This window comes from Tachysurus fulvidraco, chromosome 3, assembly GCF_022655615.1.
Source record: "Tachysurus fulvidraco isolate hzauxx_2018 chromosome 3, HZAU_PFXX_2.0, whole genome shotgun sequence".
NCBI classification, from domain to species: domain Eukaryota; kingdom Metazoa; phylum Chordata; class Actinopteri; order Siluriformes; family Bagridae; genus Tachysurus; species Tachysurus fulvidraco.
Genome location: NC_062520.1, coordinates 28271905 through 28288900, shown reverse-complemented (window position 1 = coordinate 28288900; position 16996 = coordinate 28271905). Strand labels below are relative to the sequence as shown.

General features: G+C 42.0%; 2 protein-coding genes across 5 annotated transcripts; both read right to left on the bottom strand.

The window, feature by feature from the left end:
- Positions 1-671: 671 nt before the first annotated feature.
- malsu1 (mitochondrial assembly of ribosomal large subunit 1) lies at positions 672-2940 on the bottom strand. The gene is made up of 4 exons (XM_027155060.2): positions 2672-2940; positions 1529-1701; positions 1343-1424; positions 672-1105 (listed from the first exon to the last, which is right to left on the bottom strand). Exons 1-4 carry the CDS (start codon positions 2898-2900, stop codon positions 918-920), a joined length of 672 nt encoding a protein of 223 aa, XP_027010861.2. The 5' UTR covers positions 2901-2940; the 3' UTR covers positions 672-917.
- An 827-nt stretch (positions 2941-3767) lies between these two features.
- Positions 3768-16630, bottom strand: spag1b (sperm associated antigen 1b). Of its 4 annotated transcripts, none has more exons than XM_047811207.1 (27): positions 16463-16630; positions 15578-15853; positions 15344-15503; positions 15128-15226; positions 14860-14933; positions 14383-14495; positions 14008-14113; positions 13659-13789; positions 13344-13450; positions 12959-13100; positions 12474-12722; positions 12286-12385; positions 11587-11733; positions 11120-11417; positions 10827-10987; positions 10579-10691; positions 10225-10330; positions 9901-10031; positions 8634-8741; positions 7295-7401; positions 6975-7116; positions 6490-6738; positions 6298-6397; positions 5602-5751; positions 5127-5424; positions 4619-4975; positions 3768-4403 (listed from the first exon to the last, which is right to left on the bottom strand). In XM_047811207.1, exons 2-27 carry the CDS (start codon positions 15718-15720, stop codon positions 4275-4277), a joined length of 4020 nt encoding a protein of 1339 aa, XP_047667163.1. In that variant the 5' UTR covers positions 15721-15853; positions 16463-16630; the 3' UTR covers positions 3768-4274. The 4 variants fall into 4 exon arrangements, with proteins under 4 accessions (XP_047667163.1, XP_047667162.1, XP_047667164.1 ...); XM_047811206.1 differs by having other exon boundaries at positions 15578-15758; XM_047811208.1 differs by having other exon boundaries at positions 15578-15734.
- Between the last annotated feature and the right edge of the window lie 366 nt (positions 16631-16996).

Genomic DNA, 16996 nt, shown 5'->3' with positions numbered 1-16996 from the left:
AGTACTGGTCAGTGAGTACTTACTGGTCAGTGAGTACTGGTCAGTGAGTACTGGTCAGTGAGTACTGACTGGTCAGTGAGTACTGGTCAGTGAGTACTGACTGGTCAGTGAGTACTGACTGGTCAGTGAGTACTGGTCAGTGAGTACTGGTCAGTGAGCTGCACTGGACAAGAAACAAACTGGGGTTTACAGAGATTAAAGGACCAAGAACCATCAAATAGGAGGAGGTGGAGGTGGTACAGGTAATGCAGGTACTTTAGTGTCAACCTGCGCTGCAGACCAGACAAGACGAACAACAACACACTGCACAGGAAACGTCAGAGATAGCATTCTTCATAGAATCTCAGGTCCCACTGTGTGTGCAGCAGACTACTGAAGATGAGGTCTGGTGGAGGAGCATCATCACCACAGCACCTCCATAAGCTCCATCACCGCACTGACTCTGAATTCAATAGAGACTCCCACATGGAGCTTCTCCTGAGCACCTGAATTCTTTCACAAACACAGCTCTGTGGTGACTCCACACCTCGTCTCAACAGAACAGAACACCAGAATTTGTTCACATCCATAAACACACACACACAGACACACACTCGCTCCTCTGAGCTGTGGTGGAGCTGCTGCTACTTGTGTTTTTCGTGTCTAAGACTGAAGTTAATCAGAAATGAATCTCTGGTGAACCGAGTCATTTTTATTGATCAGTGTGGGAGATGTTCAGTAACATTGCCATGTAAATAAACATCATATTTCTCTACAGACAGGTGCCTACAGACAGGTGTATAAACTGGGTTCTTCCATGTTAGTGTGTATATTATAGTGTGTACTATAAACTTCCAATCAGAGAAAAATGTGCATGAGTGTGTGTGTGTGTGTGTGTGTGTGTGTGTGTGTGTGTGTGTGTGTGTGTGAGTATGAAGTCAGGAGGCAGAGTGTGTGGGAGTGTGTGTGTCAGTCAGTGTGTGTGTGTGTGTGAGTATGAAGTCAGGAGGCAGTGTGTGTGGTGGTGTGATGTTGGTCAGTTGTTCATAGCTCCGCAGCGTCCACAGTGTCTCCAACTGGAATTTTTCTCTTGTCTCCGGTAGCATGAAGTGGACCACCATCGACCCTGAGCGCACACACAAATACACACAAGATTGAAGATCAATTATATTACATTATAATCATATTAGAGATAACATCTCAGACACATTATAATATATATACGTATATATATATATATATATATATATATATATATATATATATATATATATATATATATATATATATATATATATATATATATATATACGTATATAAAATCTCTATTCCTATAATTCACTGTTCACTGATCATTACTCACCAAAATCAATACACATCCAGTCATCACAGTCCTGTCCCTCTATGTGTGTGTGTGGATCGCTGTCTCTTCTCAGGAACTTATACTGAAACACAGAAACTAAAGACTCAATCGATCATATATATGTGTACACATCCCACATGCACACACAGGGTCATATGAGTCAGCAGAGTCTATATGTGTGTTTACCACTTTAATGGCGTACTGTGACATAGCTCTCAGGTGGCGAGTTGAAGAGCCGCTCACTACGATGAAGTACTCAGTGTATTTGAGCTCATCTGGGACTCGGATCACACAGATGTCCGATCCATTTTCCTCCCGCAGGAGAGACACCAACACATCAAGGTTAAACACAGCTCCACCTAAACACACACACACACACACACTTTCAGCATGTCTACTGCTTTTGTTGATGTCAGGATTTTGATGCCCTTATTCTGAGCATATTCTTATTCTTATGATTTTTATTATTATTATTATTATTGTTATATTATTATTATCATCATCATCATCATGATTATTGTTATTATTGTTGTTGTTATTAGTATTGTTATTATTATTTTATCATTATTATTATTATTGTGGTAATAATAATAATAATAATAATAATAATAATAATAATAATAATAATAATAATAAATTATTATTATTATTATTATTAATTCATTCCATTTTCTACCGCTTATCCAAACTACCTCGGGTCACAGGGAGCCTGTGCCTATCTCAGGCGTCATCGGGCATCGAGGCAGGATACACCCTGGAGTGCCAACCCATCTCAGGGCACTCACACACTATGGACAATTTTCCAGAGATGCCAATCAACCTACCATGCATGTCTTTGGACCGGGGGAGGAAACCGGAGTACCCGGAGGAAACCCCCGAGGCAGGGGGAGGACATGCAAACTCCACACACACAAGGCGGGGACAGGAATCGAACCCCCAACCCTGGAGGTGTGAGGCGAACGTGCTAACCACTAAACCACCGTGTCCCCCATTGTGATTATTGTGATTAATATTGTGCTTATTTGTTGTTGTTATTGTTGTTATTATTATTATTATTGTGACTCTGAGCTGCTCCTCAGATCCACAGATTGGTGTTTAGACTGTTTGAGTGGTTTTCCAGCTGTGTGGATCATTTATAAAGTGATGTTTTTGTGTGTTTGTGTTTTTCTTATAAGTCTGAAGTGGCCTCGACTTCTTTATTTCATATAAATCTAATTGATCCTAAATTAAAGTTGTAGTCGTTCACACCAACATGACATTTCCTTCTATAAAACAGTACAATCTGTAGTTATAAGTAAGCACAAGTCTGACATCATTAGTAAGTCTCACCATGCTGATGTCGTTCCGGTGTGTATGAAGCTCGCGCTGTCAACTCTGCGTCACTTCCGTCCGTGGTACTAAACGGAGAACGAGACAGGGCACGCGCTCCGCTCGGGTACGGAGAATAGTGTGCGGCGTTGTGTGTGTTAATAAATGTGTGTAATCCAGCTGCTCTGTAACTAACACTTGTGTTAAATAACCTTTTGAGAAAACATCTCCCACATCCTAGTGCCGCCATTACTGTGTCCTGTACGGGCACGTTTCTGTCCTTATTTCCGCTTCCGGGTTATCAGAAAATAGTGATCTTGACTTTAAATATTGAATCATAGATATCTACACCTAGGTGTCTAATATATTATTATTATTATTATTATTATTATTATTATTATTATTATTATTATTATTATTATTATTATCAACAATAATAATACTTTTCAGTTTCAGTGTAAAACTCCTCCATATCCAGAAGTCAAACATCATTTCATCCAACATCATTCACCTACATTAACTGATATTAACTCAAAGCAATGAAGATCACAATATTCATGAAAGTTATCTGTAGTTCTCAGAGTTCTTCACCTGACTGAGTTTAACCTGACACTATAGATCACCGCTCAGACTGTGAGCTCCATCAGAGTAAATCATGGTGACAAAATTAGTGTCTAGTTGAAGTCAGGCTTTGTGCATGTCAGCAATCTAACATGCTTTCACAATTGTCAGAGTGATTTGATAGGCCTTATTTAAATGGATGAGGAAGACAATCTTGCCCCAAAGGATCGACTGATGAAGTCTAAGGTAGAGGTTTGTACTTTCATAAATCATGTGTTCAGCCAGAAGTTCCATACAGAGGTGAAAAACATCCTCATCACAAAGGTAGTCCTTAAATAGTCTTCTTTGCAAATGGATCCTTCTGTAAAAAGCTGCTTTGAGACGATATCCATTATTAAAAGCTCTATACAAAGAAATCTGAATTTGAATTTAGAAATAAAGTAAGAATTCTGAGATTTAAAGCCAGAAATCCTGATATAAAGTTGCAATTCAAAGAAATAAAGACACAATTCTGAGATATAGCTGCATATAAATCTTTTTATTTTTTAAAACAAGGCAAAAACAAGCTTCCACATGTGGCAGATGTAAATGAGGAAGAAATAAATCAAATTGAATGCTGCAGAAAAACTAACAATGCATAAAAGCCAGTTATTAGTCATCATTGACATACAAAAGACTGTAATAAAATATTTTTTAAAAATCCAGTTCACTTTATTTTATATTAAAAAATAAGTAATTTTCATGTTTTTATGCACATTTGTGACATCACTAATTAGTTCGTAAATTAAAACTTTTTTTTTAAGATTTAGTATTAGAACTGAGGTTCATTAACACATTTATGCAAAAAATGTGAAAAAATATTAATCTGATATATTTATACATCTGATTTTTTTGTCCACAAACATCATGAAAGGGTTGTATTTTTAAAGTGTCCACAAGGGTTAAGAGCCTTGCTCATGGACCCAGTGTTGGCAGATTGGAGAACCTGGGATTCGAACTCATAACCTTCCAATCAGGTGTCCAACACCTTAACCACTGAGCTACCATATCTCACCTATATATGTTATATGAACTTCTTAGCCAGGCTGTTAATGTTCTCATGTGTGAGCTCATCTGACTCGACGGCACGCAAACACTCAAACAACTGTGTGATCTGTGTCTTCTCATCAGAGTCCATCAGCATCAGAACCACCTACAGGTATAGGCGTGCACACACACGCACGCACGCACGCACGCACGCACACACGCACGCACGCGCACACGCACGCACGCGCACACACACACACGCGCACACACAGATATTGTTAAGTGACTCTCAACATTATAAATGTGGTACAGTATTGTTCATATAATCAGGATTGTGTTTGTTCTCACACATGTGGGTAATGTGTGTGCGTGTAAACTCACTGTGAATCTGTCAATGGTGTGCAGGTGTGTGAGAAGACGATAAACCAGGCCGGGCTCAGTGGGCAGGATGTGTTTGTGTAGTGTGTGTATGATGAAGCTAAGTGTGTCTGTGTCCAGATACAAGCTAATGTATTGAGGGAGGGTTTGAGGTGACACACTCCTCAGAAGCTGGGCACAGGCCACCAGGTCACCACGGCAACGGGCCAATTTTAAGGCCTGCCTAAACTCCAAGACGTTGGCTAAACAGGAGGTCTTGATATAATTAACATCTATTTCATTAGCAGCTGCAGCAGCACCACCTTTATCTTTATCCTCATTGCTTTCATCTCCATCTTCATCAGTTACATCACTCTCCACCTGCATACGGACGAACACACACACACACACAAACAGAGATACGAGTGTATAACTGGACTATGAGTGTATAGCTGGATTTATTGATTAATCGATCAAGCACACACCGGCACATATTGTACACATACACATACACCCACACACACGAACACACCTCTGCTATGTTGATACGCCTGCCTGTTTGGGATGGACCACCAGTGGGAGGAGTCTCTGTGTGTGGCAGTACCTCTACTGTGGGTGAACACTGTCCGGTGGGTGAAATCTTCATGGTAGGTGGAGTCTCTGTATTAGGTGGAGTTTCCATAGTAGGCACAGGGTGTGTGATGGGTGTGGTTTGTGACATGGGCAGAGTCTCTGTACAGTCATGTGGAATGGACATTGGGACAAATGGAACCTCTGGGAGTTTTGTTCTCCAATCTGGACCATCCAGTTCCATTAGCACCTTAGTAAGCCTACATATAAATCACACACACACACACACACACACACACACACACACACACACACACACACACACACACACACACACACACACAGAACATGTGCTCAAAAACATACATAATGTGAGGCATCAACTTCATTTCCACTAGGCTGTAATTAAGATTTCCTGTGCTGTGTGTGTTTGTTACCTGTTGACATGCTGTTGTACAATGTGTGAGTTGTTTATTTGTTGTACAGTTCTGTAATCCACATAAGCCAGTCGAAATTTTTCCAGTGCCTCAAATGCCATTGCTCGCCTCAAAAGAGCTTTCACACTATACGGCTTCAAATGTAGAGCTCTGATACACACACCAAGGCCCACACACACACACACACACACACACACACACACACAGGATCATGGCTTATGGTTCTTTATGGAAGAGGGAATAGAGTGGTTAGATTTATTTACTATAACCCAGTGTACATGGTGTAAGATATGTGGTGTAGAGTGTAGCGTTTAGGAAATAGAATATGGGATGTGATGTAGTGTTTAGGGTGTAGTGTTTAGGATGTAGGGTGTAGTGTTTAGGGTGTAGAGTTTAGGGTGTAGTGTTTAGTGTGTTGTTCATAAAGTGTAGGGTTTAGGGTGTAGGGTTTAGGGTGTAGGGAGTAGTGTTTAGGGTGTAGGGTGTAGTGTTTAGGGTGTAGGGTGTAGTGTTTAGGGTGTAGGGTTTAGGGTGTAGGGTTAAGGGTGTTGTGTGTAGGGTGTAGGGTTTAGGGTAGTTTTTAGGGTGTAGTGTTTAGGGTGTAGGGTGTAGTGTGTAGCGTGTAGGGTGTAGTGTGTAGGGTGTAGGATTTAGGGTATAAGGTGTTGGGTGTAGGGTGTAAGGAATACTGCTCACCGACAGCAGTCTGACACACACTCAGAACACCGTCCCATCTTCAGGAAGCATGCAGCTCTGTTACAGTACAGAACAAACATGTCATCCTTACTGTACACATCTGCAGAAAAAACACACACATACAGAGGGTCAGTGTTCCTGTAAGTAATACTGTGTGTGCGTGTGTGTGTGTGTGTGTGTGTGTGTGTATACCTAATTGTGTAAGTGTTGTGATGCTGTGTGTGTATTTCTCAGCTGCTTCTCCATATTGTCCTTTCCTGTACAGATCATTTCCCTCATGCTTCACTGCTGCAGTGTCCACACACTGTCTCACTCCATCTGTCCATCTCTCTGTCTGTCTCTCTATCTCTCCATCTACCTTTATTTCTGCCTGTCTCGCTGTCTCTCCATCCATCTGTTCTTCTGTTTCCGGGTGTTTGTCCACTCGTTCACTTTCAGCATCTGAGAGAAAAAGAGACAGACAGACTGGTTGTATACTACAGTTGTTCATTTAGGACACTTCCCATAAACATCAGAGCTCAGTCCTGAAACCTGACTGGCTACAGAAGGGCAACCAATGTGGCCAATCACAATTCACCAGTGGGCTGAGACAAAGGGAACATGACACAACAAACATGGTCTCACACACACACACACAGAAAGTGCAGGTTAGATTGTCAGTGTTTTGATGACATCACCTTTCTCTCCATTTGTCTCTTCATCCATTTCCTCACCCACGTCTTCAATCAGAAGCTTCTTGCCATTTCTTGGCTGGTTTGGTGGGCATGATTTGTGTGGCAGCTCTGTATTTATCCTCTCATTCACTTCCTGCAGGAGTTTCTGTTCATACAATCACACACAGTGTTGTAGAGGTGAATGGAGTAGTAAACATTGCTTAAAGATCATGCTGGTTAAATGGCTAGATGATGCGTGTGTGTGTGTGTGTGTGTGAGTGTGTGTGTGCGTGTGTGTGTTCTTGTCTGTGCGGTAATGAATAGATGACGTGTGTCTTTTCTACCTGTGCTGTGACATTGTGAGGTTCAGAATGAAGAACACTTGTGATGTCTTCATGTGCTTCCTGTAGCTTTCCCAGATGTTTGTATGCAGTCGCACGACGCAGCAGAGCTACAAAACACACACACACACACATACACACACACACAGAGTATGTAGCTACAGACAGGACTGCTACCCCTCCAATCATCACCTGGTATCCCTCACCATCACTCTCCCTATCCTACCTAAAACTACCTCTCACTCCCTCACTCTTATCCACCACAACCTCCACTCTGTCTCCAATTCTTCTGTAGCTTCTGGCACGATTTCTTCTCTTCCTGATACGGAGTCCTTTTCCTCACTACCCTTGGAATCAGGAACAGATTCCTCTCCTTGCGTTCCTCAACCATGGACTTTCTCTGCCCTCTGTTCACTAAACCCAAGAAAACGTCTTGTTCTGCTCCTTGGCATTCAGATGTGTTGCGCAACAATCGAAGAGAGCTAAGATCATCTGAGAGAATGTGGATGAAATCACAACTTGATGCAGATCTTGATTCTTACCATACACTCCAGGCCAAGTTCTCCTCAGATGTGATTTATGCCAAGATTTCTTTCTACAAGGAAAAGCTTGAAGCTTCGGCACAAGACCCTCAGAAGCTCCACAACATCATCTGTTCTCTTTTCAACCCCCCCTGGCTCCACCTGCTTCATCCTCTCTGACTGCAGAAGACTCTGCTTCTTTCTACCATGAAAAGATTGAGAAAATCTGCAGGACCTTCACTTCTACTCTGACTGCACTTACAACTTACAGTCTGGATTCCCCTACACCTCCATTGTTGTATTTCTCAACTGTAGCAGCAGAAGAGATTTTACAACTCACAGTCTTGCAATCATACCACCTGCCCATTGGATCCACTCCCTTCCACTATGCTCCAGACCATCTCGCATGACCTTCTGCTTTTCATTACTACTATCAAGTTTACTATCAAGAGAGCAAGGTTTATTTACCATCCTAAACAAACCTGATCAGGATCCATCAGACATCAGTAACTGCAGACCAGTATCACTTCTCTCGTTTCAAATATTCTTGAATGCGTTGTCTATAATCAACTGTCTGTCTATCTCTCACAGAACAACCTCCAAGATCCCAGCCAGTCTGGCTTTAAAGCAGCTCATTCCACAGAGACAGCCCTTTTGGATGACTCTGGGAAACTACATGTTGCTAGATCAGCCAAACTGTCATCTGTCCTTATCCTCCTTGACCTTTCAGCAGCGTTCATACGGTCAACCACAAGACTCTCTTTTCCACCCTCAGGAGTCTAGGGATTTGCGGATCAGCTTGGGAATGGTTCGCTTCCTACCTGGAAGGACGCTCATATCAGGTAACATGGAGGGGAGTGACAGTTGCTCCACGCAGACTCTCCACTGGTGTCCCACAGCGCTCAGTACTTGGTCCTCTTCTTTTCTCCCTGTATACACACTCTCTTAGTGAAGTTATTTCATCACATGGGTTCTCTTACCACTGCTATGCTGATGATACACAACGTATCTTCTCTTTCCCAGCCTCAGATATCACAGCTTCTGATCAGATCTCAGCATGTCTGACAGAAATATCATCATGGATGACTGCTCATCAGTTAAAGCTCAATCCCAGCAAAACTGAACTGCTGATCATCCCAGGTGATTCATCCCCAGGTCATGATCTTGCTATATCCCTGCAAAACGATCTGATCTCCCCTTTAGCCACAGTTCGCAACCTTGGGGTGACCATGGACAATCAACTGCCATTTTTGTCCACACAGGCTGCTCAGGAACTTGTTCAGTCTCTTGTCATTTCAAGAGTGGACTACTGCAACGCACTGCTGGCAGGTCAACCTATGAACGCAATTTGTCCTCTGCAAATGATCCAAAATGCAGCTGCACTGCTTGTTTTCAACCTGCCTAAGTTCTCACATACCAGCCCGCTGCTAAGATTCCTCCACTGTGCTTCCGGTAGCTGCACGCATCAGATTCAAAACACTGATGCTTCCCTACAAAGCCAAAAATGGACCAGCTCCCTCTTACCTCAAAGCCCTCACACTGCACCCCACACCCTTAGATCTACCAGCACTGCTCAACTGGTCCCACCATCTCTCAGGGTAAGAGGCAAGTATACTAAAAGACTCTTTTCTGTTCTCCCACCAAGGTGGTGGAATGAACTTCCCCTAGGGGTCCAGACAGCTGAGTCACTGGTTATTTTCAAATGACGGTTGAAGACCTACTTATTCAGGAAACACTTCAACTAGCACTTCCTCCCATGGTTGCATATATGTTTATAAAAACCAAAAAAAAAACAACTTTGAACAATGTTTTAGACTCATGGTATCTTAAGTATGTAACCTAGTGAACCAGAGTTAATGTATCCAATGATAGAGACTTAAGCAATTCTGTATATTGCTCTGGATAAGGGCGTTTGCCAAATGCTGTAAATGTAAATGAGTAAAATCATAGAATTACGTGACATTCCTGTATGAGCAGTGGTAGTAGGTTAAAGTGATGTTTGCAATGTAAGTTAGAGGCAAGAGTTAGATAAGATGAGATCAAGGTAAGATTAGAGTGATCAGGTGAGATCAGGTGAAGGACTCTCACCTTTATAGTTGTGACTTTCAATGTTCAGCACAGCATCACAGTCTTTTAATGCATCAGTCCAGCGCTGCAGTTTAATCTCAGCCTGAGCTCGGTTATTAAACCCAGCTACTGTGGGCAAGATACCCAGACTCCTGCACATACCCAGGTACACACACACACACACACACACACACACACACTGATAATAGCAGAGATTGCCATGTGTTGTAGCTCATGGTGTATTATAATTCATTAAAGTTTTCTCTGTGTGTGTGTGTGTGTGTGTGTGTGTGTGTGTGTGTGTGTGTGTGTGTGTGTGTCTGTGTGTGTTGTATGAGATCTGACCTGGTGTAGTAGACTACAGCTTCGTCCCAATCCCTCGCTCTAAAGGCCTCATTTCCTTTCTCCTTCTCTCGAGTGGCTAACACACTTTTCTCCTGCTGTGTCAGAACTAAAATAAAAAAAAATCAACAGTAATAATATAAATAATAAAATATAAAAGAACATGGACAATGAAATGGTTCCCTATTTTCTACCCCATATTCCCTATTCCTGCTGCAGCATTTAATGGGAACTCCTCATTTCTTTGGTAACACACTGTAAAGCATTGTGTGATTTCACACACTGCACTGAAAAGTCTGCAAAATGAAGAGTACATACAATGGCATACTGTGTGTGTGTGTGTGAGACAATACTCACCTGAGGTGTCGATGTGGTGTGTGATGTTTCTGTGAGTTGTATTTATCACAGCAGGGGCGTTGTTGCTATTTATGTCCTCATCTATCTTAGCACACTCTTTATCAACATCAAACCTGCAGTACAATAATAATGAGGCATAAGTACCTGGTACACACACACACACACACACACACACACACACACACACACACTCTTTCTCTCTCTCATACTCTCTCTATATCTGTCTTATCTATCTTTCACACACACACCTGTCCCAGTCACTGTTTGCAGGTGAAACAGCACATCTGTTGGATAAACAGGAGGTCTTTATATAATTAACATCTATTTCATCAGCAGCTGCTGCAGCACCATCTTCATCTTTATCCTCAATGCCTTCATCACCATCTTCATCAGTTACATCACTCTCCACCTGCATGTGCATACAAACACACACAAACAGAGATACGAGTGTATAACTGGACTATGAGTGTATAGCTGGATTTATTGATTAATCGATCAAGCACACCAGCACATACACATACACCCACACACACGAACACACCTCTGCTATGTTGATACGCCTGCCTGTTTGGGATGGACCACCAGTGGGAGGAGTCTCTGTGTGTGGCAGTACCTCTACTGTGGGTGGACACTGTCCGGTGGGTGAAATCTTCATGGTAGGTGGAGTCTCTGTATTAGGTGGAGTTTCCATAGTAGGCACAGGGTGTGTGATGGGTGTGGTTTGTGACATGGGCAGAGTCTCTGTACAGTCATGTGGAATGGACATTGGGACAAATGGAACCTCTGGGAGTTTTGTTCTCCAATCTGGACCATCCAGTTCCATTAGCACCTTAGTAAGCCTACATATAAATCACACACAAACACACAAACACACACACACACACACACACACACACACACACACACACACACACAGAACATGTGCTCAAAAACATACATAATGTGAGGCATCAACTTCATTTCCACTAGGCTGTAATTAAGATTTCCTGTGCTGTGTGTGTTTGTTACCTGTTGACATGCTGTTGTACAATGTGTGAGTTTATTTGTTGTACAGTTCTGTAATCCACATAAGCCAGTCGAAATTTTTCCAGTGCCTCAAATGCCATTGCTCGCCTCAAAAGAGCTTTCACACTATACGGCTTCAAATGTAGAGCTCTGATACACACACCAAGGCCCACACACACACACACACACACACACACACACACACACACACAGGATCATGGCTTATGGTTCTTTATGGAAGAGGGAATAGAGTGGTTAGATTTATTTACTATAACCCAGTGTACATGGTGTAAGATATGTGGTGTAGAGTGTAGCGTTTAGGAAATAGAATATGGGATGTGATGTAGTGTTTAGGGTGTAGTGTTTAGGATGTAGGGTGTAGTGTTTAGGGTGTAGAGTTTAGGGTGTAGTGTTTAGTGTGTTGTTCATAGGGTGTAGGGTTTAGGGTGTAGGGTTTAGGGTGTAGGGAGTAGTGTTTAGGGTGTAGGGTGTAGTGTTTAGGGTGTAGGGTGTAGTGTTTAGGGTGTAGGGTTTAGGGTGTAGGGTTAAGGGTGTTGTGTGTAGGGTGTAGGGTTTAGGGTAGTTTTTAGGGTGTAGTGTTTAGGGTGTAGGGTGTAGTGTGTAGCGTGTAGGGTGTAGTGTGTAGGGTGTAGGATTTAGGGTATAAGGTGTTGGGTGTAGGGTGTAAGGAATACTGCTCACCGACAGCAGTCTGACACACACTCAGAACACCGTCCCATCTTCAGGAAGCATGCAGCTCTGTTACAGTACAGAACAAACATGTCATCCTTACTGTACACATCTGCAGAAAAAACACACACATACAGAGGGTCAGTGTTCCTGTAAGTAATACTGTGTGTGCGTGTGTGTGTGTGTGTGTGTGTGTATACCTAATTGTGTAAGTGTTGTGATGCTGTGTGTGTATTTCTCAGCTGCTTCTCCATATTGTCCTTTCCTGTACAGATCATTTCCCTCATGCTTCACTGCTGCAGTGTCCACACACTGTCTCACTCCATCTGTCCATCTCTCTGTCTGTCTCTCTATCTCTCCATCTACCTTTATTTCTGCCTGTCTCGCTGTCTCTCCATCCATCTGTTCTTCTGTTTCCGGGTGTTTGTCCACTCGTTCACTTTCAGCATCTGAGAGAAAAAGAGACAGACAGACTGGTTGTATACTACAGTTGTTCATTTAGGACACTTCCCATAAACATCAGAGCTCAGTCCTGAAACCTGACTGGCTACAGAAGGGCAACCAATGTGGCCAATCACAATTCACCAGTGGGCTGAGACAAAGGGAACATGACACAACAAACATGGTCTCACACACACACACACAGAAAGTGCAGGTTAGATTGTCAGTGTTTTGATGACATCACCTTTCTCTCCATTTGTCTCTTCATCCATTTCCTCACCCACGTCTTCAATCAGAAGCTTCTTGCCATTTCTTGGCTGGTTTGGTGGGCATGATTTGTGTGGCAGCTCTGTATTTATCCTCTCATTCACTTCCTGCAGGAGTTTCTGTTCATACAATCACACACAGTGTTGTAGAGGTGAATGGAGTAGTAAAAATTGCTTAAAGATCATGCTGGTTAAATGGCTGGATGATGCGTGTGTTTGTGTTCTTGTCTGTGCCGTAATGGATTGATGATGTGTCTGTGTGTGTGTGTCTGTGTGTGTGTGTGTGTCTGTGTGTGTGAGAGTGTGTGAGAGTGTGTGTTCTTGTCTGTGCGGTAATGAATAGATGACGTGTGTCTTTTCTACCTGTGCTGTGACATTGTGAGGTTCAGAATGAAGAACACTTGTGATGTCTTCATGTGCTTCCTGTAGCTTTCCCAGATGTTTGTATACACTCGCACGACGCAGCAAAGCTACAAAACACACACACACACACACACACACACACACACACACACACACACACACAGAGTAAAATCATAGAATTACGTGACATTCCTGTATGAGCAGTGGTAGTAGGTTAAAGTGATGTTTGCAATGTAAGTTAGAGGCAAGAGTTAGATAAGATGAGATCAAGGTAAGATTAGAGTGATCAGGTGAGATCAGGTGAAGGACTCTCACCTTTATAGTTGTGACTTTCAATGTTCAGCACAGCATCACAGTCTTTTAATGCATCAGTCCAGCGCTGCAGTTTAATCTCAGCCTGAGCTCGGTTATTAAACCCAGCTACTGTGGGCAAGATACCCAGACTCCTGCACATACCCAGGTACACACACACACACACACACACACACACACACACACACACACACACAATAATAGCAGAGATTGCCATGTGTTGTAGCCCATGGTGTATTATAGTTCATTAAAGTTTTCTCTGTGTGTGTGTGTGTGTGTGTGTGTGTGTGTGTGTGTGTGTGTGTGTGTGTGTGTGTGTGTGTGTGTGTGTGTGTGTTGTATGAGATCTGACCTAGTGTAGTAGACTACAGCCTCGTCCCAATCCCTTGCTCTAAAGGCCTCATTTCCTTTCTCCTTCTCTCGAGTGGCTAACACACTTTTCTCCTGCTGTGTCAGAACTAAAATAAAAAAAAAATCAACATTAATAATATAAATAATAAAATATAAAAGAACATAAAACAGGACATGCTTAGGTATCAAATATGAAACGGTTCCCTATTTTCTACCCCAAATTCCCTATTCCTGCTGCAGCATTTAATGGGAACTCCTCATTTCTTTGGTAACACACTGTAAAGCATTGTGTGATTTCACACACTGCACTGAAAAGTCTGCAAAATGAAGAGTACATACAATGGCATACTGTGTGTGTGTGTGAGACAATACTCACCTGAGGTGTCGATGTGGTGTGTGATGTTTGTGTGAGCTGTATTTATCACAGCAGGGGCGTTGTTGCTATTTATGTCCTCATCTATCTTAGCACACTCTTTATCAACATCAAACCTGCAGTACAATAATCATGAGGCATAAGTACCTGGTATACACACACACACACACACACACACACACACACACACACTCTGTCTCTTACTCTCTCTCTTTCACTCAGACACACACACACACACACACACACTCACTCACTCACTCACTCACTCACTCACTCACTCACTCACTCACTCACTCACTCACTCACTCACTCACTCACTCACTCACTCACTCACTCACTCACTCACTCACTCACTCACTCACTCACTCACTCACTCACTCACTCACTCTCTATCTATCTATCTATCTATCTATCTATCTATCTATCTATCTATCTATCTATCTATCTATCTATCTATCTATCTATCTATCACACACACACCTGTCCCAGTCACTGTATGCACGTGGAACAGCACATCGTTTACTGCTCACAGTGGCTGTGGTGTTTGGTGGTCTCTGTGGATAATTCAGAATTAATATCTCACACACACACAAAATAAAGCAAGCCCTACATAAGTACCATGGACAGAGACATTGTGGGCAGAATAAAGTGTAACTTGATGATTAAAACTATTTAGTGTGAAAATAAACATTTTCTGTACAGTGTAACACCAGCCTTACATACACAAGGCTTGTGTGTGTGTGTATACCTCTAGGGTGAAGTTGCGTACAGGATGGAGTGTGTCAGGGTTCAAGGTGGGTGACTGCATGAGCTGCTGCTCTCTCTCTGTGATCTCCCTCTGCCAGGTCTGGGAAGGACACACACACACACACACACAATCCAAATCATCACACATGTTTACCTACTTCCTGTGTTACATACATCGTGAAGTAAAGGTAACAATGTAATGATACACCTGTCATACCTGTAAGTCATCAGTGATGTGTTTCCACTCATCTGTAGAAAAGGATGCGGCTGTAGCTGGAAATTTGTCCTTCCTAAGAGCACGATGTCTCGGGTCTAATGTCTCAATGCGCTTCTCACAGAAATCTGTCAGCTGTGGATATGTCCCCTCTGTACCTGACCTGAAGGGTGGAGTCATTATAATAACCAATAAACAGTGAGCTATGTACATGGGCATATAATCCTGAGCATATACCTGAGCACATTCAGGATCTTTTCCAGGTATTTCAAATCTTGACAGTGTTGGATGTAGCTGTAGTCCAGGTGCTCCAGAGGAATTGTGTGTGATCTGCCTGGTGATGATGTCATCAGTAAAGAGGACACTCCCTCCACACTCATTATTCACCTTTTCACTGTATGTGGAAGAACAGATCTCGCTGTGTGAAGAGGAATATCACAGTGAACAGGTGGAAACGTGGTCGTGTTCAAGCTTTACACCACATTCTCGAATCTCTTCTCCTGAGTTTTAGACCTGCTCATAAATACATAATATAATCATATTAAACCTGACAGTAAAACAAAACCCTCATACCAACATGTTCCATGATCATCAATCCCTGATACAATTTTGGCTTCGAACATTAGTGTTAATGTTTTATTCAGAATATACACAGATTTTATTAATTGGAAAGCTTATGTAAAAAACAAACAAACAATATCTCAATAATGTTCCCTGAAACCGTATCGCAGCAGCTCACAGACAGTTCACGTGCAGGTATTAAAGACTTTAATATAAAATAAAAGTAACAGGAAAAATTTATTTAAGAATGTCCAAGACTTTAAAATAGAAATTTATGAATTTAAAAATATATTACATTTTTAAAGAATTTAAAAAAATACTTAGTAATAACATCCCAAGATTTTGCTAATGTAAATTTAAAATACAGACAGAATCACCCTCCTTAGCAAAATACACATATTATTATTATTATTGTTGTTGTTGTTGTTGTTGTTGTTGTTGTTGTTACAGCTGTGAACACTGACAGACTCTGTGCTAACATGCTAACTGTATGTTCACATTACCTGAGCATTACAAACTGTGCGGGGAATAAAAACAGATTTAAGTTGCTAATAGACTCACCGAAGAGATACGCAGATAAGTTGGATCACGGAAGATAGGAGACCGTGTGTGAGCGTCAAAATATCCGAAATCTGGAATTCACTTTAACTGTTTGTCAGTTTTTCTCAAACATCGAACGAGGCACGCGCAGGGTTGCCATGGCAATTTAGAATGGCGGGTGGGCGGGACCTATAGTTCCAGTAGGCGGAGTCAGATCAGATTGAAACGTCATTCATTCATTCATTCATTTTCTACCGCTTATCCGAACTACCTCGGGTCACGGGGACCCTGGACGGAGTGCCAACCCATCGTAGGGCACACACACTCTCATTCACTCACGCAATCACACACTACGGACAATTTTCCAAAAATGCCATTGAAACGTCATGTTTAATATAAAACAGAGGGAGAGACAGAGAAATGTTTATTATTATTGTTAATCATGTTTATTAAATAGTTTATTTAAATCCATGTGTGATTCACACACACACACACACACACACACACACATATATATATATATATATATAAAGATAAATAAAACACGTAAATATT